The following is an 18,530-nucleotide window of genomic DNA, read 5'->3' as shown; positions in this document are numbered from 1 at the left end:
CATTCATTCCATACATACACCCTAAACATGCCATTTATAACCTTATTACTACCAACTTTTCTCAGAAAGGATGGATTTTTCTTAGTCCATCCTTTGTTCCTTAGTCAAAATACAGTACATTCCAAATTAATAAATTCATCATTTTTGAGAACTGGCAACATATTGATTTCTTTAGGCATTTGTTTCCTACTTAGGTATGTATCGATGAATAAGTCATAAGGTTGTTATTGCTTTTGTTTTTGAAACCAACAGTGTATCATTAGTACATGCCTATGCAAAATTATCCTTTGGTTCTATTCTAAACTTACAGTCCAGTTGATTTTACTGTCTTCACCTGAGTATGTACATTATCATAAATTGGAGAAAAGTACAGGGATCTTGAGTCAAGGTGGTCATTTTCACAACTTTGTTGAAGAATGTTATTCAGTTATAATCAAGAAATTAATCTACATAGTCTGAAGGATCATTTTAGAACGCCATGTTCTGACCCATACTTGAAGAAAAATGATGCACAAGTTTTGGATAATTTAGAGAGAAGTTACATTTTCCAGTTAGTTTTCTTTTTCCTCCTTTTTTCCCCCTGTAGATTGATCCCAGGGATGATTTATCACTGAGGTACATCCCTGGTACGTTTTATTTTTTATTTTGAAACAGGGTCTTGCTAAGTTGCTAAGGCTGGCCTTGAACTGGAATTTCCTGCTTCAGCTTCCCAAATTGCTGGTATTATAAGTATGCACCAATGTGCCCAGCTCCAGCTTATTTTAAAAAGAACAATTCCATCTATCAAATTTCTGAATTAATCTTTCTGAATTCACTGGATCCTAAAACTGGCCTTAAGCCAGGAGTTAAAACCTAGGGAACTATCGAGAACCACGTAACCTAGCCCAAGAAGGTGCTTAAACAGACCAAGAAGGTGCTTCAAAGTGTCTCAGGATTGTTTTTCAACCTACAAGAAACAACAGATTCCATGAAATCCTGAATCAGGTGTGGAAAAAAGCCTGTACATGCCTGATTATTCCAGGACAATTTTACATTTTACAAGAGAGCCTTAAAAAGTTTTGTATTGAATATAAATAATGGCTACCATTCACACCACATATTCTTTACTATATATTTAAAAAGAAGAGTATATTTTTGGAATAAAAAGTATATTTTTAATTAAATAGCACCAAATATAACAACCAACTTATGAAAGAATAGGAAAACTAAGAATTGAAGAGTTTCAGATTATGCCAAATTAAATATTAAATCATTTACATATATTTTTCTCTTTACATGAATGGTACTAAATCAATTTAACTGTTTACATTTAACTGTTTTACTTATGTTTAAACAAAAGAAAATCAGATACTTCTTACATAAGAAAAAATACAAATTATATAGAATATGAGGAGTAAGCGTAAAGGATGAGGTATATATCCAATGCAAATTATATTAAAATCCAAATGCAAAACATAAACATAAGTGAAATTTTCCTAAAAGAAAGAATATATTCACTAATTTTTTCCCAAGTAGGTAAACCACACTACAAAGAAATCTACAGGGAGATACTTCCCTTGATACATGTAAGCAAAAATAAAATTCAGGTTATCTAAATTTTTAGGGTTACAGTTAGAAATGTATAATGCTACTTTAAAGAAAAGACAGCTAGTTGAAGTAAGTTAGCACAATCATTTGAATTGGTTGTCTGCACACTGGACAGGGCTTATTCCTTTTCTTCAGTTTCTTTGCACATGTGAAACATGACATAAGATGTCCTGTTTTGCCATGAACAATGCAACCATTTTTAGGTCGACCTTGGCATATCACACAAGGTTCAATGGCATTATGGAGAAAACTGGATTCCATACTTTCTTCTGTGTCTTTTGTTTCTTCCCTCTCAAACCGTCTGACATCTTTTTGGGTGCCACAAATAATGCTACAGGAAGTTGATGGGTGAGAATAGTCCTTGCTTTCTTGTGATTGGGAGGTTTGTGGGAATTTATAACCATTTTGTTCAACACAAGACTCTTTGGAATCATTCACTGTAAAATTTTTACCATCAGGTACATCAAAGTTCTCTTCTGCTTGTGTTGCATTTTCCAGTTTGTTTTTTTCAGGGATTTCCCCTTTATCATCAGGAAGCCAGTTCTCACAAAGGCCAGGATTCATTTCATTGTGTGAAGTAAATTTCCAATAGTCAGCTAAGGAAATTTCAGAATCTTCTTCATATGAATTTGTATCACTATCCACTGCCTGATGCACAGTAACTAGACTTTCCTCCTCGTCTTCTTCTGACAGTTCCTGTTCTTCTTCACTAAGGTTATAATCTTCTGAATCAAGAGATTCAACTTCAAATTCTACACTAAATTGATCTGAAACTGAGTCCTGATCCAAAAAATCACCTGAATGTTCACTCACACCACCATCATGATCTGGATGTGATGGAGTCTCTGTCAATTCAGTGGTACTGCTTCTTTCACAGGGAGCAAGGCTTTCATCTGAGGAAAGGGAAATACTATCAGATTTGTGGCGCTTTCTCTGTCCTTCACCAGATAATTCATCTGAATTTTCTTCTGTCTCACTAATTGTTCTCCTTCTAGATGAGATACATGGGCTAGAAACCAAACTGGAAGATGAAGGCTTCTCTTCCTGTGGCGCTTGCAGAGGGTCTTTCTGATCACTCCCACCATCACGGTGACATCTGCTCTCACTGGTAGATGTGCTGGAATTTGATAGTTCCCGCGGATTGACTATTACCAAGTTTCTGTAAATCATTGCATATATTTTCCTGTGTTCTTTCACAGAGAAGCTTGGCACTCCGAACAAATCTCCTAGAAGATCATTTGAACAATATACCATATGCTGTTCCTTCTCATCATACAATCGTTTAGTCATAATATACTGGCCCAGATAAAATATAATCTCTTTCATAGTATAAGTGTCTTTTTGTGCACCAACTGACTTCAACAACTTAAAAAACAATGGCTTTGGTGTAAACAGGGTGTCTAGTTCCGAAGCAGGAGTCTGTGAGGTGTTTGTGGCCTCATCAGTAGAAAGAGACATGTTGGTACTGAATAACCGCGTGGATCAGTTGAGAAAACGTACCTCACGTCTGAGACTACAGGTGTCCGTCTCCAATCGCCAGGGAATAGAGCTGCTCCTCACCGCACAGGTTTTTTTCAGCCCTTGGGGGTGGGGGGCTCGTTCACCGCGCTCGTTTTCCCTCACGGGATGTGCGGAAGCCCGACGCCCTGGACCTCAGCTACCACTCCATTCGCGGGTTCCAAGTCACCGGGCGCTCGAACTAAGTCCGGAGAGAAAGGAGGCTCCTGGCGGCGGAAGCGGCAGGACCTCAGCCAAGGGGTCAGAGCCGCCCCTCAAACTCCGTTTGCAACTCTGTCTTCCAGTCACACAGAGCCGCGCACGCCCCCTCAGGAGCCGTGATCCGCGGTGCGCTGAAGTCACCCAAGAGCCCAGGTGACCACTGCGCAAGGGTCCGCCGTGCGATGGGGTCCGGGCTGTGTCGGGGTAACCAATGCGCCAGGGCTCACGGTGCGCCGAGGTCACCAATGCGCCGGGGTCACCAATGCGCCGGGGTCACCAATGCGCCGGAGCCTGGGATGCGCCGGGGTCCGCTGTGCGCTGAAGTCACCAAAGCGCCCAGGTCACCAACGTGCCGGGGTCCGTTGTGCGCCGCGGTCCGCTGTGCGCCGAGGTTACCAATTCAAGGAGGTGTGCGGTGCGCCTAAGCCCGCGGTGCGCTGAATACCGCGGTGCGCCCTACTCCGCAAAGTCCGGGGTGAGCGTTCCCTACCGGTCCCCGGGGAGCGCGCCGGAAGCTACGGCCCATCCGGGCGTTTGCGCGCGCACCGGGCACTGCCTGTTCAGGCCATTTTGAAAGAGAAAAGTGGAATTTGCCTAATTCCGCAACTAAACAGTGAAGGTCTCGCAAGTGTTTCTGTAAACTACTGACTTTTCTGGTTGCTTGTGTCTATTTTTTCTCTTTGTTTTTGTTAAAACCTGAAAATTTTTAATGGACAATACTGCATCACATGAGACAAGTGTAAAGAGGGAAAGAATCAGTGAATTGGGAAGCTGACAGAGATACTAGACTCCACAAACTCTAACCCATTATTTCGGACACTGAACAATTATTCTATTTTTGAAGTTGTACCTCTGCCATCTCTCTCTCTCTCTCTCCCCTCTCTTTCTCTACACATACACACACACACACACACACATGCGCACACACACGTTTGCACAAATTTCTTAGGGACTGGCACTATACATATTATGATTTTTGAACACTGAGTACTTCCTACTATGCCATTAAATAAATTGCAAGAGCTTACTGCATTCCAAAATGAGGGCCCAGAATCTCATTAAGGAAGAGTTTTTTTGTTTTGTTTTGTTTTGTTTTGTTTTGTTTTGTTTTTTTGGTGATTGTGTAAAACCTAGCACATTTCTATCCCTTAGTAATTCACGAATAGTAAAATATCTTTGAATTACAGTGACATCTATCTCCATCACGCCATCTCTTTTGGAACTCTAACAACCTCCTAAAGTAATTTTAAATTATCTTTCTCTTATTACTTCTCAGTATCCTTTGTGGTAGATTATGTAGATCATCTAAACACTTAATAAAGGGAACAATCTTCAAGAAAATTGAAAGTAACTCAATATATAAAAGCTTTTTTACTCTTTAGAGAAGAACAATAGCTGCTTATTTCCCCAAGTAAACAATCAAATTCAATTCATTTTTCATACAATGAAATCCATTGGGGTTTTGTAAATTCATAGTAATTTTAGCATTAACATACTTATCCAAAATGTAGCATCAAATTTAATACAGCATCTTGAAAAGTAATGGGCTTTAAATATGGTATTATATAACCAGAGATATCACTTTCTTCCACAGTTTACCAACAGCAAGTATTAATCAAAGCTCTTCTATTGCCATCCATCTTCAGCCTTAGTTTAGCAAAATTGGCACTTGATCAGTGACCCTTTCAAGTTGCATGTATGAACATTGGAAGCATAATTTTTACTGCTTACTATTGGAATTTCATTTTCAATTATGCTAAAGATTAGACTGAAAAGGGGATGTTGAAACATGCTACAAAGATATGGACCCTCTAGTAACTTAACTGCAGAGGTGGATACAGGGGTTGATGATGATTCATGGGATTTGCAGTAAGTTGTTTACTGCTATGGGCAAATGATAACTATGTCAAAGGTGGCAGGCTAATACTAGCAAAAGTCCTATGAGTCCTAAAATGTAGGTTCTAGCTTTACAACAAGGTAGTGAGTCTCCACAGGAGTAACACAGGGGAAATACCAAATATCATTAATCCCATGAACCTCACATAGCTATTATGACTGGCACATGAAAATAAGATTGAACATACTAACAAGCAAGTACCAGAGTAAACCCTGGCATAAATTAAAATTTTCAACTTTAATAAATATTATTATTGCTAATAATATTTATAGTATTTAATATTGTAATCAGTTAATAATTCAGAAATTTTGCCAGAAGTCAAAGGACTGGAAAGAAGTTCCAGGTATTCTTTTAAGCATCTTACCTGTCACATTTCATGCTTAAAATTTCATAATGAGATAGGTTTCCTCATTTTACAGGTCAGGAAACCAAAGCACATAGGAAGGAACTGTAATTTCTGCCATTGTGATTACCTCTTTTAATATGTAAGTTTTCACTTTCCCCTACTGGGAGTAATACAATGGAGTTGCAAATGTGTTGCTATCTTAGAAAGGAGAGTCAGCATAATGTAGTAGAAAAGGCACTCAACTTGGAGTCTGGAATTCTGAGTTTGGGCTCTTTATGTCACTTACTGAATGACACTGGATAAATTCCGTCCACCTTCCTTCCTTTGGCATATTAAAGGTTAAATGCCCTTCCTTCCTCAGTGTGCTGGAAGATGACTCTAATAACAGAAAACATATGAAAGCACCATGTAAACTGTACTATAATTTATACAGTTATGAATGATTTTTACAACTACAAATGTAGGAAAAGTAGGCTAGCTATTGTCTTGAGGAAATACTATTCAGGAAGTCAATTTTTTATGTCAGATATTATGACCATACTAGAATAACTAATAACTAAGATCAAATTATGATTTTGTTGTTGGTTTGCTTACTATGTCTTTCTCTAATCATCTTTATTAAGGTATACTTTTTATAACACACAATTTACCACTTTTAGGTATCAGATTAAATGATATGGTGTTTGTTTAGAGTTATGGATTCATTACTATCATTCAGTTTTAAAACTTTGAATCACCCTAAAAAGAATCCTCACCTCCATTAGGCAATCATTCCTAACATGCCTTAACCTCAATCCCTGACAATCACTTATATGCTTTCTGTGTCTATGGATTTGCCTATTCTGAACACTTTCTATAAATGGAATCATACAATATGTGGTCTTTTGCACTTGGCTTCTTTTACAGAGTTTTCATTTTCTTCTTCAGGGTCATCTGTGTTGTATATTATACCAGTATTGTCCTTTTTATTTCTTAGTATAATCCTTTTTACATGTTCTGTTATTCTGCCTTTCTCTTTTCCTTCTAGGACTCATATTATGCATCTGTTGGCATGTTTGATGTTCTCACATATGTCCCTGAGGTTCTGTTCATTTTTCTTTAATCCTGGTCCTTTTTCTTTCTGTTCTTTAGATTGAATAATTTCTATAGATCAGTCTTCAAGTTAATTGATTGCTTCTTTTGCCATCTTGAATATACTGTTGAGTCTCTCCAGTGAAGTTTTCATTTAAATTCTTGTGCTTTTCAGTCATGCAGTTTGCTGCTGTTTCTTTTCATAATTTCTGCTTCCTTTTCAAAAAATTACTAGACTGTTCATTTTGTAATATTTTCATTAAGTCTTAATGATTCACTTTACAATTTTTTTATGGTTTGGGGTTGGAATTTCTTCAAATGTCTCATGTGCTGAAGGCTTGGTACACAATATGGCAATGTTCAGAGGTGGGGCTTTGGAGAAGTGATTGGATCACGAGGGCTCCAACTTCATCAGTGGATTAATTCATACATAGCTGAATGGACAATTGGAAGGTTGTAGAAACTATAGGAGGTGGGAACTTGTTGAAGGGAGTGCATCCTTAGTGACTTGTCCTTGGGAAATACTTCTTGTCCCCAACCCTTTCCCCTTGTTCTGTTTCCCAGATACCATGAGGTAAACAGTTTCCTCCACCATACCCTTCCACCATGAAGTTCTGCCTCACCACAGGCCCAGAAATAATGCAGTCAGCTTACCATGGACTGAAACAGTTGAAATAGTAAGCCAGTGGAGGGATGGGGAAGGGGTGGCATAATGTGGAATGAATTCTATAAAAATCATATTATGTGCATATATAAATATACCACAAGGAATTTCACCTTTATGTGTAAGTAAAAAGAACCAATCAAATATAAATAAATAGATGAGCAAAAGGAGGTCTAGGAGAGTACAGGAAGGACAACAGCGAAAGGGGAGGGAAAGGGGGGGATCATGAACTGAAATTGAATTCCATGCATGTGTGAGTTTGTTGGGATGAACCCAACTACCATGCATAACTATAAAGCTCTAATTTTCAAAAAGTCATGCAAATAATGCTAAGGAGCAATATTGGATAATGGGGAAATTTATATGATATAGTGTTGATGAAAATATTAAAAACAATATGTACAGGATGATCCCATTTTTATGAATGAACCAAAACAAAACTAAGCATCTATATTCATAGAAAGAAAAAATACCCTGCTGTGAATGAGAAATAACAAGGGAACATAATCTCTAATTGCAAGGGAATTGTGGTTAGATCTGATTTTTTTTTCTTTTTGGTACCAGGGATTTAACCCAGGGAAGCTTAACCACTGAGCCACAACCCCAGCCCTTTTTTATATTTTATTTTGAGACAGGATCTCACTGAGTTTCTTAGGCCTCACTAAGTTGATGAGGCTGGCTTTGAACTTGTGATCCTCCTGCCTCAGTGTACTGAGCCACTGAGATGACGCATGCACCACTGCACCTGGCCTTTATTTTCTTATTTTTGCTTGTCTGTATGTTCTTAAATACCCATGTATATGTTTTGCAATAAGAAATAAATGATGATTTTTTAAGTTATTTTTCTCAATTATGTCAATTTTCTGTTGAAGATTGTATATCTTAGATAATATATAGAAAATCTGGACTTTTTTCCTCTGAAGTTTATTGTAATTTTTGTTTATTTACTAACTTTGTTAAGTGAAATCTTCAGACTGTTTCACACTATTGTGTGTGACTGCTAATATCTTTGGTCAGTTTTTCAGTTATATTCTTTTTTAAAGACTATTTCCTCAGGATCACCCCTATGACCTAGTAGCTCTGTCATCTGTCATGCACTACTCAGAGGTTGTACGTAATCACCTTGAACCTATAAGAGTTGTATCCTCTGCCAGTGGATCTGTGTGTGGGAAAATGAGCTCATTCAAGATTCATGTCATTTTCAACACCTTTCACTTTTTGTTACACCTTTCACTTTCCACTGGGAAAATATCATCCCTATGCACTATCTCAGGTATATGGCTAGCCTGGGTCTTTTGGGTCTCTGTTGTCCACTGCACACAGGCACAGTCTTAAATAGTAATGTCTTTCATAACCACAAACACAACCATAGGTTATCAGAAATGTTGGTTTGCTCCACTAGCCTATCTCTGAGATTGCCACTTCTACCAACATTGCCACTGAACATGGGTATCATGTAACATCTCATATCAAGTGAATGATATTCACTGTGTCGGTGAAGCAACAGTCCTTACAGCCTATCTAACAATGGCAGAATCTTGGCATGGGACGTGGGGTGCATAAGCAGCCACAGTCCAAAACAATATAGAGTCCCATTTTTATTACCCAAAACCCAAAAGTTTATTCAAGTATAATTGATTCTTGGATTGCTGTAAGCTTTTGGTTGACTTCCAAGGTGCTTAAAAGGGTTCATTTTGTCAATTTTTTGAGTTTTATATTTATTTTGGGGAAAATGCATTTGCAGAGCTCCTCAATAGACCACAATCAGAAATTCTGCCCAAATGACTCATTTTATTAACAGGATTTTATTAAAATGTTATACATTAAGAATTTTTTTGCTAGAATTTTAAAGATAATGCAATAAAAATAATGGAAAATGTTTCATTAATAACTTCATATTAATTATACTTTGATTTAATATTTTGAATATATTAGATTATATAAAATACAATATTGGAACTAATTTCACATTGTTTTGTTTCTAACCCAAGTTTTCAATTCTGCATATATTTCAAATAAATTGATGCACATGCATTAAAATAGGTTGGAAATAATAATCTAGAGCTTAAATATCCTTTATATATATGTATACATGTATACATATATACATGGAAATGTTGTTCAAATGCTCTAATCATTTACCCCTTCCCTTTCTCAAAAGTATAGAACTTGAGAAACAATAACTATTTCAAAAGTTACTATAAGTGGTATGTTTGATTCTCAATTCAAGTTTTTATATATTATCCACCATATAAGAAAAACTAGATACAGTATCCTGAAAAAATGATCCATTTCGTCCACAGAAAAGTTTCAAGAAAAAAAAAGAGGGAAGGGAAATATAGGACATATCAATAAATTGTGATGTGTGCATTTTATTCAAATACTTATTTGACCAAAGATATAAAAATATTTATGAGATAGTCTAAGAAATTTAGAATTGAACAGATATCTAATACTTTAAATTTTTTCATAAAAAATCAGATATGGCATTGTGCTTAGGGTAAAGATAGTTTTTAAAAAATATTTTTAGTTGTAGATGGATAAAATACCTTTTATTTATTTATTTAATTTTATGTGGTGCTGAGAATCGAACCCAGTGCCTCACACATGTTAGGCTCTACCACTGAGCCACAACCCCAGCCCCAAGATAGTTTTTAGATCTTGTGAACATATACTAAAATTTTGTGGATGAGAGTGTATGATATTTGGAATTACTTTAAAATCCATGGAGGAAAAATAAGGAATTGGATAGCATATAGATAGATGAAGCAAAAGTGTCCATGGGTTGAAAATCACTGAAGCTATGTTTTGGTTCAGTGTTGGGTTCATTTAATCATGTACTTTACTTTTGTATAGTTTTAAGATTTTAGATAATAAAATGTTAAAATAGTTTTGGATAGTCTGTTTTTGTTTTCTTTTGTTTTGTACCAGGGGTTGAACCACTGATCCACATTCCCAACTCTTTTTATTTATTTATTTATTTTTTGAGACAGGGTCTCACTAGATTGCTCAGGGCCTCACTAAGTTGGGGGGACTGGCTTTGAACCTGTGATCCTCCTGCCTCAGCCTCTCAAACTACTGGGATTACAGGTGTGCACCACCACGCCTGGCTGGAGAGTTTTTAATGATGTCAGATAAAAGTAGAATATAATTTGAAATGAAAAAAAGTCAGAATTAATGATGAAAAATTTTTAATACTAGTTTCATGGGAAGAGGGGATAACTTTCTATTAAATTTTCTGTAGTGAACCTCTATTCATTTGTCATCCAAAAAACTGCACTCCTTACACACAGATGCAGATTTGTTACTAATTATTTGAAAAAATTAAAAGACTGAAAATAAAGAAACACACCAGAATACTAATGGCACTTATCTTTCCATTGTGTGATTACAAATAATTTTTCCTTCTATTTTCTTCATTCTCTATATTGAGGATGTATTATTTTTTCATCATAAAAATAGAGATGATAAGGTTTGGGTGAAATTTAGAAATATTTTTCCTTTCTTTCCTTCTTATCCATGTTCATATAGATGTGTACCTTTTCTGGAAGCATATATTAACAATACCTCACACTTTGCAAAGCACTTTAGACTTTTTCAAACTTTTAATGTTTACTAATAGTATTATAATTTATATGCCTGACACCTCTCTTACATAGCATGTCAGGAGGACAGTATTACTCCAACTTTCAGATGAAAAAAAAAAAATAGAGGATCAGACATTTGCCAAAGGTCACATAGCTAGATGGTGGCAAAACTTGGACAAGAACCCAGGATTCATTACTCCTCATCTGGTACACTTCACTATATATGATACCTCCCATGAAAAGTATGGAATTCAACATACTATTCATTTATCATATAACTAACTTAAGCCCAATTGAATTCAAGTTCCTTACATCAATTAAACGTACTATCCATTTTACTTAACTACAACCAAGAGCCCTGTGCAGGAAAGAAGCACTCAGATGAAATAACAGAGAGGAAGCAGTAGAATTTTGTGACATATGGCATGCTTGCTGGTGAAATCAAAGGTATGTTTCATGCCAGCTTTTTGTCTGTAAAGTGTCTTTCATTTCACTAAGAGGTATACCCCATGCCAGGAAATGCATAACCTCCTAGCCCTTTCTTTTGAAACCTGAACCCATGAAAGCATATACTTGGCATGACTTGATGGAACACTGAATGCAATATGTGTGACCTATTTGTGGGTACAAACTATCCAGATTATCTACTGCAGAGAAGGACTGTAAGTTGTCTTCTGGATTCCCAATCAGTCCAGAAAAATACAAATGTGTCTTAGGTTTATCCCTGGCTAGGAAATAAGATTTTTTTTAAAATTTCAGACAATGAAAATAACCCATGGAAAAGAAAACAAAAGCTAAAATGAGAAGCAATCAAGTGCACTAGAAGTATAAGGCAAAAGGAACTGTAGAATATATTTGTCCTATTTTCCCTAGGGAGTTATAAAATGTCCAAATAGACCCTAGTTTAGGCCAAAAGATCTAATCTTTGCAAGTCGGTCTACCTCTTGTGGATCAGGGAAGGGAGATGTTGGAGAACAGGGCACCAATGTACATTTGAAGAAGACATCTCTGTAGATTTTTAAGAACACATAGTTTTAACTTCAGTGCTATAATATCTATGAATATGCCACAATAAACCCACTATTCTATATGATTATTATATAACAATAAATTTTTTAAAAACTCTTTAATACCAGTGCAATAGAAACTCTCAGGGAAAATACCCACTTAGAATGAAGTAGGGGGAGCACTGTGTGAAACAGGAGGCTTTTACAAAAACATAGCTGCCAATTTCAATAACTTGGTCCTCCAGCCGGTATGGTTGATCATCTTCATTTAGTAAACCTAGTCTTAAATGACAATATTCCTTACTGGTATTTTGGTTGGTAATGAGGGAAGAAATATCTGAGTTCATTGTAAGTGTGGATTTAACTGGCTAAAGGGAGAGGTATGAGTCCTTAAACCTTTCTACTACAAAAGAATGAGGTGCAATCTAATGGAGAAAGCTTTTGGGTTGAGTAGAGAGCTGGGTTCTACTACAGAGTTCCTCTATTCATTGAATGTTGTGTTTCCTCATCTATAAAATTAGAATAACAATACCTATCTCACAATGTTGATGTGACAATTGGGAAATGCATATGCCATACATACTTGGAAGCAAAACTCTGAAGTACATATTCTACTAAAGTATTAACAATGGTCAGATGGTAGAATACTCCGGTAGATTATTAGATGGTGGCATTAAGGGCAATTTTTTATTATTTTCTTTCTTCTTGCAATGAAAACATTCTAATATTATAATGAAAAGGAACAATATGTAATATTTTTAAATGATCTATATATTTCCAGTCTAATGTATACTCAATGAGCACTCACTTCCTCATTATTGGTTGCCATCACTGTTACCACTAACATCATCATCATCATTACCATCACCATCACTATTATTATTACTTGTGGGAAAATACAGGTTTAGAGAGGTTAATTTACTTAAGTCCATAAACCTCAGAAGCAAGTAAAATGCCTAGCACACTTCTTGAAATGTTCACATGTATAGACCCATTTTATGAATCATCAGTAAGTTGATCTGGTTGACAAAGTCACCAACCCAAATTTAACTAAAACATAATAGGCTATCTGTGAATCATACTGCTTAGAATGCAGCATAATTGTGACAGAAGGATACTTAATACAAGAAGTGATATTAAGATTTGAAGGAGACACGTAATCACCTCAAGTAAAGGACCAGGGCTGGAGTTGTGACTCAGTGGTAGAACACTTGCTTAGCATGTATGAAGCACTGGGTTCAATTCTGAGCACCACATCAAAAAATAAATAAAGATACCGTGTTCATCTACAGCTAAAAAATATTTTTAAAAAGGACAAAATTTCCAGTAAAAATTAAATAATAACCAACCATGCTCTCAGTAACAACTTACTGATTCTCAAAGGTTATAACCAGTAATCAGTAGGTAAAGTTTTCTCTGTAACCAACATCTTCCCTCTTTCTCAAACAGGCATGCATATGCTCACACACACACACACACACACACAGGAAATCCCTTCCCATCATTCCTTCAGAATCACAGTGGCTTCTTGTTAATCACAAACTGAACAAAATTTTCTACTATCGCACCTTTACTTCATCCCTACCCCATATCCATCCCCCTCCTTCATCAAAGGTTACTTGATCTGTCTCTGTCCCTTTCTCTCATCTTTTCCAGATGTCTACCTGTCAACAACTTATTTGAAGTGATTAATGACTAATTGGAATTAAATGGGTTATCTCTCCCAGAAGAAGTTAATTTTTATAGAGGTCATCTGGAAATTCAGCATCTTTGTCTAAAGGTATTAATTTGTAGTTTGAAATGTTAGGCCCCATAGTAGACCATTAAGGGAGATATCTTGTCACTGGAGAGTACTTTCTTTTGTGCTCCCAAAGTCAAAGCGTTCCAGCAACTACTGATTTTATGGGGCTGAGTTCTTATTGGGCCTGATATTTCGACCCTCAGGGCAGAGAAAGGATTGGCCTAAATCTTTATGGAATGTCTTCTGTGGATTTAATTTTATGTGAGGAGAATTGAGCTCATCCCTAGATAGAAGCTAACAATGATGAATTTTTTCCCCTCCACAGACTAGAGGGAATCACTATTACATCTTTGGTAGCTTGAACATATGAATTAACACTGCTGAATAGTTTCAGAATTTGGAATTTCCTATGAATTTTAGTATTCATATTCTTAAATAAAATCCTTCTAATAGAATTCAGAGATACAAAACTGAGGTTTTTCCCCCTCTGCCTATGTTATATGAGTCCTGAAGTAGATCCAGGCTTCAAGTTACTGAAATTGGTATTTCTAAAATGTTGTTTTTCATTGTTTCTTCTTTTGTGTTTATTTAAAATATCAAAGGTTAAAATCCCACAGAACTGACTCTTACCCTTATTTTTTCAATAAAGCATATGAATTATAGTCAACATTCTGTCATCAAGAAATCCCTACTGATTAGGATTTCAGCCAGTATCATAATAGATATTTCCAAAATTTGGAATAACTTCTGAAGATTCAAAGAAAGACTATAATTCATTAATTGTAGTTTTATATTTAAATATAGTTTACTTACTTCTCATTCCTCGGAAGTGGTACAAAGCATATCATTTGATTAAGTAAGGAACCTGATTCTTCAATCATACCATGTTTTAAAAAAACTACCATCAACATTTAGACCTTTGAATCACCCTCTAGGTTCATTATAACTTTATTTGATGAAGTGGTACTCTTAAATATTTACTCACAGGCAAGTGGGACTAACACATGGATGACATCCACTATGCTTAGTGATAAGTAGTCATTTATATCTCTGAGGTAACTTGATATCAGAATATGCATAGCTTGACAAATGTGGCAAGGACTATAATCATTTACAAACTACTTGTCACAGAAAAACGAACTGGGTGTGGACTATATTTTGGCAATGTTGTCAGTGTTTTATATGATATGTAGCTTGGACATCCAACTGTGCTTAATTTAAGAAAATATTATTAACACTAATTAGCCACATTTAATTTTTAAGGCAATGTAAATTTCATAATTTAAGGGGAAAATCCTAGAAACAATAGACATGATCTCTATGCAATGTAATTAACGTTTGGGAGGCAGTCAATAGGGCACGGCATAATGAGGTTGACAAATCAGTAGCACTGACATTTCTACACAACATCACAACTCAAATATTATTTTAAGAAGCAATAAAAATTAAAAGTGACACATCAAATGTATTGATCTGCAGCACCAGGTTGGGGGAGGGGAGGGAAATACAGTTATTAAAAGTTTGCAATCTCTATCTGACAGGATATAAGCTAGAAAGAATTGTATACGAGCTGAAATACAAGAGAACCTAAGGAGAGGCAGCCACTATTATTTATTTGAAATTATAATACTAATAATAGCCCTACTCAAAACCAGACGTATCTTAAATAAAGAATTATTTCAGTTCTATCTCCTGTATTCCTTTTTCCTTGATCCTAAGACCTTTCAGTCAGTGAAAATGAAATATTAAGGTATGTGATTTCTTTGGTAAGGGCTAGCCCAATGATATCATATCATATATATTTGAACTATTTTCACAACTCTTTCTGAGTATGATGGTCAGGGTGACCTTTCTCTTATTAGAAAATGAAATAGAGTTGTCACTCCCATGTAATACTCAAATCTTCATGTTGAAGAAAAAGTTGAAAGATCCCTTAACTCTTTCAAGCATGGAGGCTGCTGCTTGGGGGTTTACTTGATCATACAACACTCTCTTTCAGTTATCTTCTTATGAAATACTGGCCATCATTCCCTCTGAACAAAAGATAATATGTCCAACAACGTTAGAAGCAATCATATTGTTATAGCATCTACTTCATATAGATATTTCAGTATTTTAAAATGACTTTTCTATAGAACAAGAGTTTTCTCAATGGATATATCTCAGAACTCAGAATTTTCAGATGTAGGACTTCTTGAAGTGCTATATTACTTTTTATTCTTCACTGAAATTAACTATACATCCCTGTCCCACCATTCCTTCACCACGTCTTTCTCCTAGTCCTGAATTTCTTACAAATCCTTGATCTTGGGAGGCTTAAAGTTTTCCTATATTTCTGCTACAATATGCCTTAATATGCTCTCAAGCACTTTTTCTTTATCATGCCAAATTAAAAATCCCACAATATCAATAATAACCACCACCCTCAAATATATGAAGAAATCTAATAATAAGTTCATGATGCAAAAGTCTCTGTGGTTAGCAAAACAAAAAAAAATGTGACTTTCTTCTTTTATGCTGTATTATAGTCTCACTTTTATGAATCACTTTTAAATTAAATAATATCAAATGCAGAGGAAAATTACATGTATGAAGATATAATCTCAGTGTTGTTTAAGAGAACTGAAAAACTGGAAAAATCCATCGGACCAAAGTATGGAAATAATTATATGCTATTTTACCCTCATGATTGACTGTTATGCCATCACTACAAGTGAAGGCAAGGAAAAAATATGTAAAACTTGTAAACATGTTTATGATATAATGTTCAGTAAAGAAAAATAAATATACCCTATAGTTTACAACTAAGTCAAAACAAATCTGTGCATTAAAAGCACCAAATGGAAACCCATAAGAAAGGACCAAATGAAAATATATTACAATGATAGCACTTAAGATGATAGAATGATGTATCACATATATTGTCCAATATTTTGCCTTATGTGTGTGTGTGTGGTTGTGTGTGTGTGTGTATTGTTACAAACTTCTTTAGGTTTAAAAGGCAGTTTGGGATTGTCTTTAAATACACTTAGTTTTTACTTAAGATTTCATACTTCCTAATACTTTTCTATTTCATCCTCCATGACTTTAGAAAGACACATCTGAAACTTGAACTCTGCATCATTAAATCAAGCATTTTCATTAACATCAGATTCTTTGTTGCTCTTTGAACAGACTGAACTATTTTTTTTTTACTTTTAAAATAATGTTACTTTTTTTTTAGTTTTTATCTTTACTTTTCTTTCTTTTTTTTTCACAGGGGATTGAACCCAATGGTGCTTAACCACTGAGCCCCATCCCCAACATTTTTTGGGCTTTTGTTTGTGTTTTGAGACAGGATCTTGCTAAGTTGATGAGGTGGCCTTGAAACTCTGATCTTCCTGATTTAGGTTTCTGAGTTGCTGGGAATACAGGCATGCACCACTATGCCAGGCCAATTTTATTTTTAATTGCTATATAATTGTACAAATTTATGGAGTACAATATCATGTTTTAATGTATACATATATATATCTATATCTATACATATAGACACACACACACAATGTGTATTGTAATGACCAAATCAGAGCAATTAGCATATTCCTTACCTTAAACATTTATCATTTCTTTGTGGTGAAATATTCAAAATTTTCTCTTTTAGCTAATTTGAAATATACATTAATATTAACTATTGTCACTCTAGTGTGCACCAGGATACCAAAGTGAAATAATGCATTTTATCAAAGTTAAAGATGGTTGCTATTCTTTACATCAAGTTTAACTATTTTAAGATATTCGATTTCTTTTTATTGGTTAAAAAATACATTTCCTAGGATAAAATTTTGAAGTAGTATGTGTAGCACATACCCTTTTCTGGGCAATTCTAGTATTTTGAGAATGATAGACCAGTGGATTATAAAGGAGAGAGAAAAACAAGTATCTGGAGATTAAGAGCCACTGGCTCTAAAAAACAAAACAAAGGACATTCATAATTATAAATTATTCAGAACTGATCAGTATTTAACCACCACCAAATAAAGTGTAAAAATATCAGGAATTGAGGTAGAGGCATCACTATAGATCCTGTAAACTTTTATGAACAACTTTATAACAATAAATTCAGCAGCATATATGAAATTGACACATTCCTTTAAAAATTGCCAAAACTAACATAAAAAACAATATAAACTCCAGTTACCCAGATAGCTGTTAAACCCATTGAATCTTTAATTTTCAAACTAAACCCAAAGGAGAATGTTTGACTTACATGGTTTTACTGGTGAATTCTACTGAACATTTATAAAACAAATGTTACCAATCTTACAGTATGTCAGATGAGAGAGAAGGAACTATGTGTAACACTTTTTACCAGGTCAGTATAAGCCCAATACTCAAATTTGACAGGGACACTATAAGAAAAAAATATCAATATCTATCATAAATATAGACATAAGACAATATTATCAAATGTTATCATGCAACATATGAAAAAGGTAATAAATCACATCCAAATAGGGTTTACCCCAGGGATGCAAGGTTGGTAGAACATTTAAAAAGTAAACAGTGTCACTCATACTATGGAGAGGATAAAAGAGAAAAATCATGATCACCTTGATAAGTACAAAAAAACACCTGAAAAAAATTGAATACCCATTTGGGACAAAAAGAAACTTTTCAGCAAACTTGGAATAAAAGAGAACATTCTCAACCTGTAAAGTGCATCTATTTAAAAACTTATTGTTAATATTAGTCTTAATATTGAAAGACTGAAAAAAAAATTTTTCTAAGAAACAGAAAAATAATATCTTGTTTAACTACTTCTATTCAATAGTGAATTAAAGGTCCTAGATCACACAATAAGTTCATCAAAGGAACAAAAAGAATACAGATTTTTAAAGAGAGTAGTAAAAGTATTTGCAAATGACATGA

General features: G+C 35.0%; 2 protein-coding genes across 8 annotated transcripts in view; both read right to left on the bottom strand.

Annotated features, from left to right (window-relative positions):
• TENM1 (teneurin transmembrane protein 1) overlaps positions 1-18,530 on the bottom strand; it is a 753,664-nt gene that overhangs the window by 529,199 nt on the left and 205,935 nt on the right. The window lies entirely within an intron of this gene.
• LOC306650925 (E3 ubiquitin-protein ligase Mdm2-like) lies at positions 1,411-3,693 on the bottom strand. Its single transcript, XM_079123402.1, has one exon. It carries the CDS (start codon positions 3,043-3,045, stop codon positions 1,648-1,650), a length of 1,398 nt encoding a protein of 465 aa, XP_078979528.1. The 5' UTR covers positions 3,046-3,693; the 3' UTR covers positions 1,411-1,647.

This window comes from Sciurus vulgaris, assembly GCF_902686455.1.
Source record: "Sciurus vulgaris genome assembly, chromosome: X".
NCBI lineage: Eukaryota > Metazoa > Chordata > Mammalia > Rodentia > Sciuridae > Sciurus > Sciurus vulgaris.
This window is presented reverse-complemented; position numbering and strand designations above follow the sequence as displayed.

Bases quoted from the DNA above. Each gene is read 5' to 3' on its own strand.
- LOC306650925 (XM_079123402.1), bottom strand. From the start codon at position 3,045: ATGTCTCTTTCTACTGATGAGGCCACAAACACCTCACAGACTCCTGCT.